Source organism: Peromyscus californicus, unplaced genomic scaffold, assembly GCF_007827085.1.
Source record: "Peromyscus californicus insignis strain IS unplaced genomic scaffold, ASM782708v3 Scaffold_18__1_contigs__length_77618521, whole genome shotgun sequence".
NCBI classification, from domain to species: domain Eukaryota; kingdom Metazoa; phylum Chordata; class Mammalia; order Rodentia; family Cricetidae; genus Peromyscus; species Peromyscus californicus.
This window is the reverse complement of record NW_026294480.1, coordinates 34,691,186-34,703,253: the sequence shown is the minus strand read 5'-3', so window position 1 is coordinate 34,703,253 and position 12,068 is coordinate 34,691,186. Positions and strand designations below refer to the sequence as shown.

Sequence of the window (12,068 nt, the reverse complement as noted above, 5' to 3'; positions counted from 1 at the left end):
ACATTTATTTACTTACTGTTTTCAAACATGATGGACTATGTTCCTGTTATGATGAACTGTCCAGGGCTACCTGAACTCGGGGTGCTTCGGGCCCGTCATTTGTCATGACCTACGTGTGTTACTTATCACAGTGGTGGCATTAGCTGCTTACAGCCACTGAGCCAGTGTTGTTTATACTTTTAAAAAGACTTAGCCAAAATGATTTCATAGTTTAAAGTTACCAATGATAAATTCCCTTAAATTTAAAGTGGAAGTTGTATTAGTATTTATAATTTGATTGGCAATATTACTTTGAAGGTACCTGTTTAATCCTCCTGACATTTAACAACAAACGACGGAATGACCTTCCCATAGCATTGTCAACAGTCCTCTTTAAAGAGGGGTCCTGAAGGCGTCTCTCTCATCCTCTTCCCTTCTCTTCTGAATATCCCTGTGTTTAATTCTTAGACATAGTAGACATTATTAGCTTTTTAGCCCCCTCTGCTGGTTCAGTAAGAATTTCTTCCTTACATCCTAGGCAAAAGTGGGCTTTGACTATAAGAGGGAAACAATTCAGTACTGTTAGACAACTGAACCTTGAAATTGGAGTCATACTCAAATCATAAAATGTAACATTGTTGCTCATTTCTTAAGGACAAGAGGAGTCAGGAAATACGTACTATCATGTTCTTTTGATGCGTTCCTAACGCAGGCTTTTCTGGCAATCACGGGTTTCCTACCTCTAGCTTTTTTTATTAACAAGATGAGACTTGAGTTCCTCTCTTGCACTGTGTTTTACAATTGCTGTGACATAGCTCAGCATGAGAGAACGTGTAGCACAGCCGTGTAAGTGGAGAAGCTCCCACTGTCAGCTCTGTGGTAGGGAAGGTAGTATTACCTCTCATTTTTAGGGTATTTGTGTAGATTAAATTAGGCAATAACCTGCAAAGTATTTATCATACTGGTAACGCTTAAGCTGCTTTAAGTCCAAATTTGTTTGTGATAGCTGAGTGGACTGTCATTTAGTAAGAAGGTTGACATTGTATATTTATTTTTAGTAACTGACTTTAGTAGACACTGGAAACACGTAAGGGCTTATTAAGAGACTGAGCCCGCCGGGCGGTGGTGGCGCACGCCTTTAATCCCAGCACTCGGGAGGCAGAGCCAGGCGGATCTCTGTGAGTTCGAGGCCAGCCTGGGCTACAAAGTGAGTTCCAGGAGAGGCGCAAAGCTACACAGAGAAACCCTGTCTTGAAAAAACCAAAAAAAAAAAAAAAAAAAAAAAGAGACTGAGCCCATCTGTGCTTTTCAGCCTTAAAGTGAGCATGCTTTACCTTCATTGTTAATTGTACATAGTCTCAGTGAAAATCAAATATTCTCTTTTAATTATTTAAAAACCCTTTTTCAGAAGTCCACTATTTAAAATCTTTTCAGAATTTCTCTGTTTATTGAGAAGATGGATAGAGATGTGTGCGATCATGCTTTATGTTTTTGTTTGGTAGGTTACAGGGGATACAGTATACAACATGCTGCGCTTGACAGAGGTAGATGTCGATGATGATGAAAGACCCCGCAATCCACATCGAATCAAAAGTTGTGAGGTAGGAGCATGCTGTCAGGTGCTATTTCAGAGACACTGAAACCATTCGATGAAAGCTTTATACTAAACACCATATTTAAGAACAATTTCTGATACAGTTTTTAATTAAAGGCTTTGGATTCTGATCTGAAACTTTAGCGATAATATAAAGAATGAAAAGCTCAATCCATAATGAAAAGTTAAAAGAATCAGGTTTCTTTGCTCAAAGAAGTGGATTTTAGTTGAATTAAATTATTCTTTATGGAGGAAGTGAGGTAATCCTTAAGAGCATTTGATATGGAGTCCCAATGTCTGAGTTGGTTCCTTATGTTTTTCCTTCTGTAAAATAGGTATCAGATAAAGTGTCTTTTACGTGAAAAGAACATAATGTTTTGGGACGGTCAGTGAGGCCACATGACTGGAAGTGCACTGTGGACCCTGTGGACTGCTGCTCTAATAAAGTTTATGCAGGGAAGATTTAGACACGATTGTCAGTACAGCCGATATTGTTTTTAATTTTTTTGTAAAATTAAACTGGAATAATATCTTCAAAATGCTTCTTTTCATAGGTTTTGTTTAATCCTTTTGATGACATCATTCCAAGAGAAATTAAAAGGCCCAAAAAAGAGAAACCAGAGGAGGAAAACAAGAAATTGAAACCCAAAGGCACAAAGTAATCATAGTAGATTTTCCTTCACTTTAATAGTGACACTAATTTATTTAATTTGTTTTTGTAATCATTGTTTACTAAACAGGGGAATGTCATTTTGAACCAGAGAGTAACAGAATTGTGTGTGTGTTTAAAGTGAACATTTCTTACATTTAATGACATTATTTAACTTAAGCTAGAAATGTATCATTGCAGGTAGCTATATAACACGTGTTAATAAATATTTAGTATTTACTATGTTTACGTAGCTGAGTTATTGAGAAACATCTGCTCATTTGTAAGTTAATGTATCCTTAGTATAGAGTTTGGGGAGGCAAGAACACTATAAAGAATATTTTTAATGTGTGTTATGGGATTGCATACTTTATTTAATCTACTTTGGTGCTATTCACAATAATCTTTTTATAAATTTTTTTTTTTTTGGTTTTTCGAGACAGGGTTTCTCTGTGTAGCTTTGCGCCTTTCCTGGCTTTCACTCTGTAGACCAGGCTGGCCTCGAACTCACAAAGATCTGCCTGCCTCTGCCTCCCAAGTACTGGGATTAAAGGCGTGTGCCACCACCACCCGGCTTTATAAATATTTTTAAACAAAACCATTTTATTCATTATTCTGTTTTTCTTAAAGATATTTTCTTAAAATAGCAATTTATTTTTTAATAAAGTTTGTTTATGCCAATATTGTTTACATTTTTTTTCTGTTTCATTAAAAATAATACTTTCAATAAAAATGTTGGATTTCAATTTGCATTTTGCTGAATTGTAACATCCTACTTATCAGTATTAGATTCAGACGATTCTGTGTATGGGCCTGCCACACCCAGTTCTTAAGCACAGTTTATTAATCTCTGAACTTTGGTCATCTCAAGGCAAATATAGTGAAGGTTATGTTAAGCACAACACCTGCTTGTTAGGAAGTTAACTGAGAGGGCGCATATGCAAACACCCTGCAGTATAGGTGGTCAGTACACACTGGGTCCCCACAAAGTACGTACATTAAACTGTGTTAATATATTGTCAAAGACGAGCCAAGCACTTTAACAAACAGCAGGTGTCTTATGGCAAAATCACTTTTTATAGTGCTGTATGTTTGATTTTCTTTGATCCCACCATTGATTTCTTACTCCAGTTCATTGCTGCTGAAAGGTCATTGTTACTGTTAGGATACACTGTTTCAGTATTGCCATTTGGCCTGATGACAAGTCTGAGGTCTCTGTGTGTTGTCTGTTACCTCGTTTTCATTCAGAACAATGACTGAAAACGTTCCTTTCATTCAGAGCAAGAGATGATGTGTCATCATTGCTTACATGTAGATTAGAAATAAAAAAATACTCCGTTGCTGTCAAAGTTTTATTTTTTCCTGAAACTCAAGAGAGCACTGTAATAACTTACGGTTCATTTTACCTGAGTTTTTGTTGTTTAGTTTTAAAGACTTGAGATATTTTCTTCCCATCAACTTTTTGTGTTTCTTAGTTTTAAAACATTAAGATGTATTTTTCGGGTATTAAAATAGGTTAATTACTCACCTGTAGTGCTCTTGGGGTTCTTCCAGCTTTGATAACTATCAAAAGCTTATTTCTGTCATGTGTGACTGGGTGCACTATGGTAATACCCGGCTGGGGTGAATCTGTGGGAAGTAGTTGAGGTTACTCGGTGAACGTAGTTACTCTGAGGCCAAACCCTTTGCCCAGAGCTGTGGATGCTGGGACACTCCTGCTGAAGACTAAGTGATACTGTGCAAATAAAATGTATTTCTTAGAAACCTGTGCTATTGCTTGAAAATGGGACATGTATGAAATTCGCCTAACTTTTCTCCTGAATTTTCTTTTCTTTCTTTTTTGATAGAAACTTTAGTTTACTTTCTTTCGGAGAAGAAGCTGAGGAGGAGGAGGAGGAAGTGAACCGAGTCAGTCAGGTAGGCTCCTGCTTGCCTTTGCCTTTGTATTTCTGTATCTCCTGCTCTACCTGGAGCAGCGTGGTTGATTCTCACTTGCATAGTACGTGTGCATCGTATTGCTGTGTAGAGTCATTTGTACAGGTTCTGTGTTGATTTGCTCTCATAGAAACGTTTTTCATATTTATTTACTTTTAATTTTCATTTTTCTGTCAGTTGAAACAGTTTTAAAGTATTTTGAATAGTTCAATTTTATGAATCAGATTTTAGTTGATATTTGTCTTTTATTTTGCTATTTGACAATGATATTATAATAGTCAATGACTCAATTATTTAATATTCATTTTAATGTTATTTCCATATATTGTGTTTACTTCATTATTCTCAACTAATTTCTATCACAGCCTTTTGTGATACATGTTGTTGTGAACCTTATTTATATAAATAATTATATTTATTCATAAGTAAAACAAGGTTTACAATAATGCCTATGGATTATAATTATAGTTGTTCAAAGTCACATATCTAGTAAGACACTACAGCTGGGATTGACCTCTTGAGTGAGGCTTTCTTTAATTTTAGTTTCATCACAAATCATCTGGAACCTCTTCAGTATTTTGCCTGTTTTTGGAGCAGATTGTGATATTTGTACCCAAAGAAAATCACCTTTAGAGGTTTTTGGTTCCAGATGTTGTGCTTTGCATTTCTTTCTGGGAAGTGAGTGAGCACTGAGACCTGAGAATTAGATCTAGCATCTCTATTAGTAACTAAGCTTCCTAACCCAGTTCTGTTTCCCTTGCTTCGATGGTCTCCTGTTTCTCACCAGCACCACCAGTAAGACAGACTGGAAAGCACACCCTTGCTGTACTTGTCTTCTTCATCCTGTGCTTTCATCAGCAGTGAGCATGGTTCAGGGAGGTCATGCTGAGCACAGAGCCAACACCTGTGCAACAGAATTTTTCCTTGGAGATGCTACACACACACACACATACACACACACACACACACACACACACACACACACACACTCACCCCAGATAGGGAGCTCAAACAGACCAAAATAGAGATACCACCAAAGTCCGTCTTGGTGAACCATTGAGTTTACTGGGGTGTTACTTATGGGTTAAGGGGTACTTAAGGGAACAGAAATGACCCAGACAGCCTGCATCACCAAAGCCTATCTGAGTGACAGCTCACAAAGCTGGGAACATAGAACATGCTGCACAGCCAGCAGGCAACTCAACAGGGTGTCCCTTCCAAGTGGCTCAGTTAATCGAAACCTCTTCCAGGCAGTTTGGCTGTTTTTTGCTTATTCCAGGCAGCTAGTCTGGTTCCAGAGTCATCTTTGCAGCTTGGCTCATCTGAGAGTGATTCTCAGTGGTCTTCATTGTTTTCTCTTGGGAGGTAGGGGCCTAGTGAATCTGGTTGATTTCAGGGACTTCCTGAAGCTATTTTGAGTTGCTTACCTTCTGTCTTAAGAAACTTCCCTGCAGGTTGGTGTGCTTCAGTATCAGAGGAAACTGCAATACAATAGTACTCTCCTTATATGCTTACATTAAAACTAAATTAAAATGGGCATATGGAAAAGGTAATTTGTCCCTGATTTTTGCTTTCTTTTTATAGTATCAATTTTAATAATATGAGATCAGTTACTATTTACCTGTAACCAGTACATTAAATTCTCAGAGATAGGCTGAATATTTCTTTTGCCTTTTAAATTTCATTCTGAGCCATTTTAAGAAATGTTTGTATATTAGATTTCAAAAGTAAATTCATTTTTAAATGAAGATATTCCTGTTACAAGCATCAAGAATTAGTCTGGCACCTTAGTGTTGGAGTTATTGTCTGCAGATGCCAGTGATTAGTGTTGTGTTGTTGGTGATTCAAATTTGTACCTCATCAGAATGAAAAGTGCAGGATGCTATATGTCATGATTCTGGGGATTTGTTTGTGAATGGACAAAACCATAATTATTAGATCTGGTAATTACCAGTTCTCCTTGGTTGATGTTATCTACAGATGTCAAATTCTGCAGGGCATAGTATAGCATATCTGTAGTCCTAGCACATGAAAGGCAGAGGCAGGAGGATTTCAAGTTTGAGGCCAACCTGAGCTTTATAATCCTGTAACAAAACAAGATAGCAAGTTTTCCTATGTAACTATGCCTTTCTTATGGTATCCCAAACCCCTTTTCTTTTTTCTGGCATGTTCTCTACATTTCTTTGTTGTTCTTGTTTGTACAAGAGTTATCTTCACTGTCATCCCCACTGCCTCTCTTCCTCCTCACTGAGCTCAAGCTGAGCCATGAATGCCTTTCTCTGACTATTTGTCTATGTCATCAAAGTACAAATCACACTACAGTATGATCATGTATTTCCCTCTACTTACAAAATGTTTATTTTATGTAATTCCTTTAACGACTATGTTATATAGCCATTATTTCTGTTTTGTAGCTGTCAGTACTCAGGGGACTTCTTTTTGTTTGTTTGTTTTTGTTTTTGTTTTTCTGAGACAGGGTTTCTCTGTGTTGCTTTGGTGCCTTTCCTGGAACTCACTCTGTAGCCCGGGCTGGCCTTGAACTCACAGAGATCCGAGTGCTGGGATTAAAGGCGTGTGCCACCACCGCCCAGCCTCAGGGGACTTCTAATTAGGAGATGGTGGGATGAGAACTGGGGGTACAGGCTTTATAGTTTCTTAGGCCTCTGGGATGATTGTGATTGATGCAGAAGTCTTCCAAGGCCACGCCATTGGTGATGCATTGGAGAAGTTTCACTGGCAGCGTGGCTTCTGGGTGGAAGACTGTGTTCAGTGCTTTTGGCCTGCTTGCTAAGGTCCAGCAACCGTGGAGAAAGAAGATGGGAGGATGGAGTTGTCTTGTATTTTTGTTGAAATGATGTTTCTGGTAATAAAGTAAGTTTTGCTTATAATTACTTTGAGGTGAACTAAGAAATTAGTTTGAAATTTTTCTGTTAGGTAAAATTAAATGTTCAAAGCTTGTCTTCCTTCTGCTTTGTGTTTCCAAAGGAAAAAAATGGTATGCTTAAATTCTACTGTGTACTGTGAACTTACATTCCAGAATCACTTTGTATTTGCTCTAAGACTGAAATGGGAAAGGATTCCATCAAGATAACCTTGGTTTCCTCTTTCCTGAACCTGAGAAACTCCCAACCACTGAGAAAGAATGAAGCCTTTCACTCCGCCAAGGAGGTTACAAGCCGCCATTCTTTCTCAATGAGAATTGCCATGCCAATGCTGTGCTACTGTAGCCCTCCAAACCGACCTTGTTCTGGAGGGGTGGGCTGCTGGGATAACATCCTGCCACATATCTGTATATCCTGGCGTGCCCATTTTCCCTCCAGTTGTCTAATGGATACCTCTCTGCAGAGCTCTCTAGTTTCTCAGCCCTTGGCCAGGGTTCTTTATCTCCTGCACCTCACGCCCCCACCACGCTGCATTTTGTGACTTTCCTATTTTCTCATATCAGTGCCTCCAAAGCACTCGGGCTTCACTTCTGACTTCCCTCTGCTCTGTCAATCACGGCACGGTGCTGTTTGTTGTTTGCATTTAATAATTTTTTATTTTATATGCACTGGTGTTTCACCTGCATGTATGTCTGTGTGAGGGTGTCAGATCTCCTGGAACTGGAGTTACAATCAGTTTTGAGCTGCTATGTGGGTGTTGGGAATTGAACCTGGGTCCTTTGGAAGAACAGCCAGTGTTCTTAACCGTTGAGCCATCTCTGCAGCCCCCAGTCTCAAGCTTTCATTGAAGAAGTTTTTGAAATCACTTTTCCCCCTTTTGTTATAATTTGCTATTACCCTTGTTGAGGCCTTCTGTATTTCTGGCCTGGGCTGCTGCCCTCTATCCATGGGTCTGCCATCTCCCTCTTCCTTCAATTCCTGGCTACCAGTCACCTTCGAGAAGCTGAAAGTTATCATAACCATGGCTTCCTTGACTCTCCACCAACCCACTTCTTCCTAAACTTTATTTCAGATTAAATCACTTGAGATAAGCTTTTTTTTTCCCCCTCAGATCCATGGGTTCAGAATTTTTTTGTAAGAGGCTTGATAAAACTATCCCCACTGAATTCTCTGGAGTCCACAGCAGAGAAATAGTAGGATCACCACAGTGGGGACTCTATGTGGGTCTCTGTTTGCAGTTTTCCTGCTTGAAGTGTCCCGTTCCACATCTAGATGCTAGAGATAGATTTATTTTCAACCCAGAATACCACCTTTTCTAAATGGTTTTTCCAGTGTTTGTGGATCTGTTCTGGGTCTAACCTAATGTCTGCTGTTCATGTTACCCTGCATTTCTTTGCAAAGGAGCTTTTTTATTTTATTATAAAGGAAGCCTGTGATTGTACTCTAAGTAGATCATTCCAGTCCTACACTCTACATTCTTTGCTTTAATGGCTGCATGAAGTTCTGGGCTGTGAGCTCCTTGAAGGTTGATTCTGTTCATCTCTGAATCAACAGGAGAGTTGCAGTGGCTTAGATTCAATATCATTGAAATCATACAAATTCATTGAGACCTCACTTCCCACTGGCACTGTGTGATCTTGAGTGATAGCTCTCGCTTTCAGGTTTTCTTTGTGTAACATAAAAGTAAGATATGCCTGCTGGGGTTGTGAATAAAGATACTTTGATACATTAAAGAATCCTGAAAGATGCCATTGAAGGTTGTGTCTTTAATTAGAACAGTATCTTTTATGTTGTAATTGGTATTTTATTCTTGGTCTTAAAAGCTGAACGATTTGTATGATCACCGTTATTATATAGAAGCTGCTACCCTCTTGTCTGAGCAGTATGGAGAGCTGCTGAGAAACCTTAGCATGGGCTGGACAGAAGTGGCCAGTGTCCTTTCTAAGAGGCAACCTGAGCAAGCTTGGGGTACATGTGTCTCCTCCACCTAATGACTAGCAGCTTGTTCTGGCTCATTTATCTGTTTCCATCTGCTGTGCAATAGACAAGTGGATAGTTATGTCTAAAAAGACAAAACATCAAAATTAGTTTGAAATTCACTGACTTAGAGGACAGAAATCCTCTAAGATCTGGATAAAAGTCGAATCTAATTTTATTTGTGTTTATTTAGTTAATGTACAGTTGTTCAGACCATTGAGCTTATTTCCAATGCATTTTCCTTTTGAGGTAAATGATACCATAAGAAAAAGGAATAGACTGAGTATTAGACATGCTTTTAAAATTTAGTCTCATTTCTAAGTGTTGAAATAGCTAGAGCCAAAGCCAAGAGAATCCTTTAGTGTAGAACGATGGGAAGTTTCAGTGCTTGCATGAAATTAAATATTTCTAAAAGGCTTAAAAATAATTGTTCCATTATTCACTTGCTTATCAGGTTTCCCTTTTCAGCAACTCCACAGTGGTAAGTGTTATTCCAGAGCTAGATTGTGAGTTAATAATTGTTCCGGTCTCAACTGAGGCATTACTGTATGTGAGAGAAGAAACCTGAGTCCCCTCTGGTTTGTGGATTATCAGTGTGAGATTACACACGCTCTTTCACCTCACTCCTTTATTCATGACAAGGTGTCTCTCCCACGTGGATTAGCTTTTCTTTATTTATTTCAGTATCTATGTACTACCTGATGAAAACCTCTTTGAAATCATAGGATTTTATAGCTCCAAGGGATCTAGTCTAACTTCCTTTCTTTATAGCTGAGGAAACCGAGACCCTAGCTAAGTGACTTGCCAGACTCACCTGTTTCCTTTTGGATAGGATTGCATGATGGAAGGATGCAGTAATATCCATATCTCGGGCTCAGAAAAGCACTCTGTTGACTTTCCCATGGTGTTCCTGTGGGCCCATTGAGAAATCTAATCTGCGAGATAACACTGTCAGGTGGATTCGTAGAGTAGCTAATTGAGTACTTTTGCCCAGAGGGTGCTGTCTTGTCAATCTGTGACTGATATTTTTTTTGTTTTCTTATTTTTTTTTTAACTCTTAAGTTGAAACGTAAGAGTATTTGTAAATTCTGTATATTAGTTCAGTAAGTCCAAAATATGCAGGGCAAGACAGAATAGTTGATATATTTTAAACTGCAGCCTGGACACTCAGGGGTGGTTTTTATGTTGCTTTTCATTCTGGGAATTCTTACCCACAGTTGCTCTTAAGGTCTCCAGTTGCTTAGATGAGGCCCACTCACCTTATGGAAGATAATCCCAAAGACTGCTGATCTAAGTTCATCACATCTACAGAAAATACAACATCTAGACCAATGTTGCCTGTAACACTGGGCATCATGGACTGGAGAGGTCACCGTATGAATACCATCACACAGTCAGAGGCAGAGCCCAGACATCCTGGCTTGTGGACCAGTGTTGTCCTTCTCCGTCAGCATGCCTTCCAGCTTTTCCGGCCTTCTTCTTCCTTCCTGTACTCTGTTTTGCTGCTATGCTATGTTTCTGCTATTTTGCTGCCTCTTTCTTTTTTGGTATGAAGTTCCAGGTCCACCCGACTTGGTGTTCATTTTTAGATATGCTAGCAATCAGCTTTGACTTTCTTGTGAAGCTCCTTATGTGGAGTTCACTAAGTATATTTAGTCTTATTTTCAGCATCTCAACCCTTTAGCCAAATAAAGACCTTAAAATAGGTCACTCAGGAAGAATTAGCATTAAATTGAGAGTCAGACTGCTGTCCCAGCCTCTGTGACTCTTCTAACTTTTTCCATTCTTCCTAGTTACTTTCTCTGCTTCGGCAGTTTGCTGTAGTGGAACTGGGTGTGTGTTTAAAATCTGCTTTTGAGCCTCCATCTCCATGCTAACTCAGTTTGAAAAGTTAATGAAAGTCTAGAGTGGCAATGACTAGTCAGCTTAATTTACAAGTTCTTCCTGTTTTCAGGTCTTATTTTAAGTCACTGTGAAACAAGTTTATTTTTTTTAAGCTGTTTAAAGTGAGTTTTCATTTGAGAGCTCAACATGAACTTCTTTTCTTTTTCTTTCTTTTTGTTTTTGGGTTTTTTTTGTTTGTTTTTGGCTTTTTCTTTTCCTTTTTTGGTTCTTTTCAGACACAGGGTCTTGCTAAGTAGCCCTGGCTAGCCTCAAATGTGCAATCTTCCTATTTTATTCTCCTGAAGGTTGGGATTACAGCATACAACACTGTACTTGGGAAGAACTTGCTTTTGTTAAAGTAATTCTTTTAAATTGGCAAATAAAGTTATATATATAAAATATATATTATATATAGTATACAATATAGTGTTTTTAAATATGTAGAATGTCTGAGAGATTACATTTATATAATGTTTTAAGACAGTAGAATGTCTGAGTTAAGCTAATTAACATACACCCATCTCACATACCACATACATGCTGTGGTAAGAACATTTAAAATCTTTCTCTGGGGCTGGAGAGACAGCTCAGTGGTTAAGAGCACTGTTCCGAAGACCCAGGATTGGTTCCCAGCGCCCACATGGCAATTCAAAACTGTCTGTAACTCTAGTTCCAGGTGACCCATTCTGACCTTGAGGTCACCAGGCATGAATGTGCTGTACATACATATAAACAGGCAAAACATTCATACATATAAAATAAATAATTAAAAATAAATGAAAATAAAATCTCTGATTTTTCAGGAGTACAAGAATTCACTTTTATTAATTAACATTACAAATTTTGTACATGCATTTAATTTTCTTCTGTGAAATAGATAAGGCTATTATTGGATTTTGTGGCTAAGTGTTCTGAGATCTTATAAAGTTTATTGCTTCCACAATAAGTTTTGAGCTAGAAATTAGAAGATTGTGGGGTGTTAGATTTGAAATTCAGTTGACCAGACCCCCATCTTGTGCTGGTGTTGCTGCTTTGAGATGGGGCCTTTGCCTCAAGGGCTGCAGCCACTCTCGTGCTCAGCCTGAGTAGCTGGCGCAGAGCCCAGGCAGGTTCCGCTTTGGGCAGCACCTGTGGTATTGTCCCATGCCTTTCTCCTGTGCCCTCTTGT

At 38.6% G+C, this 12,068-nt stretch overlaps 1 protein-coding gene across 2 annotated transcripts in view; it reads left to right on the top strand.

The window, feature by feature from the left end:
- Window positions 1-12,068, top strand: part of Cwc27 (CWC27 spliceosome associated cyclophilin) — a 185,039-nt gene that overhangs the window by 13,618 nt on the left and 159,353 nt on the right. For both annotated transcript variants that reach the window (XR_008219496.1, XM_052743231.1), the window contains exons 5-7: window positions 1,482-1,580; window positions 2,128-2,231; window positions 4,070-4,139. Coding sequence is in view for 1 of the 2 variants with exons in the window: in XM_052743231.1 (XP_052599191.1) it covers window positions 1,482-1,580; window positions 2,128-2,231; window positions 4,070-4,139 (273 nt within the window). In the remaining variant the exon portion in view is untranslated. The remainder of the gene's footprint in view (window positions 1-1,481; window positions 1,581-2,127; window positions 2,232-4,069; window positions 4,140-12,068) is intronic.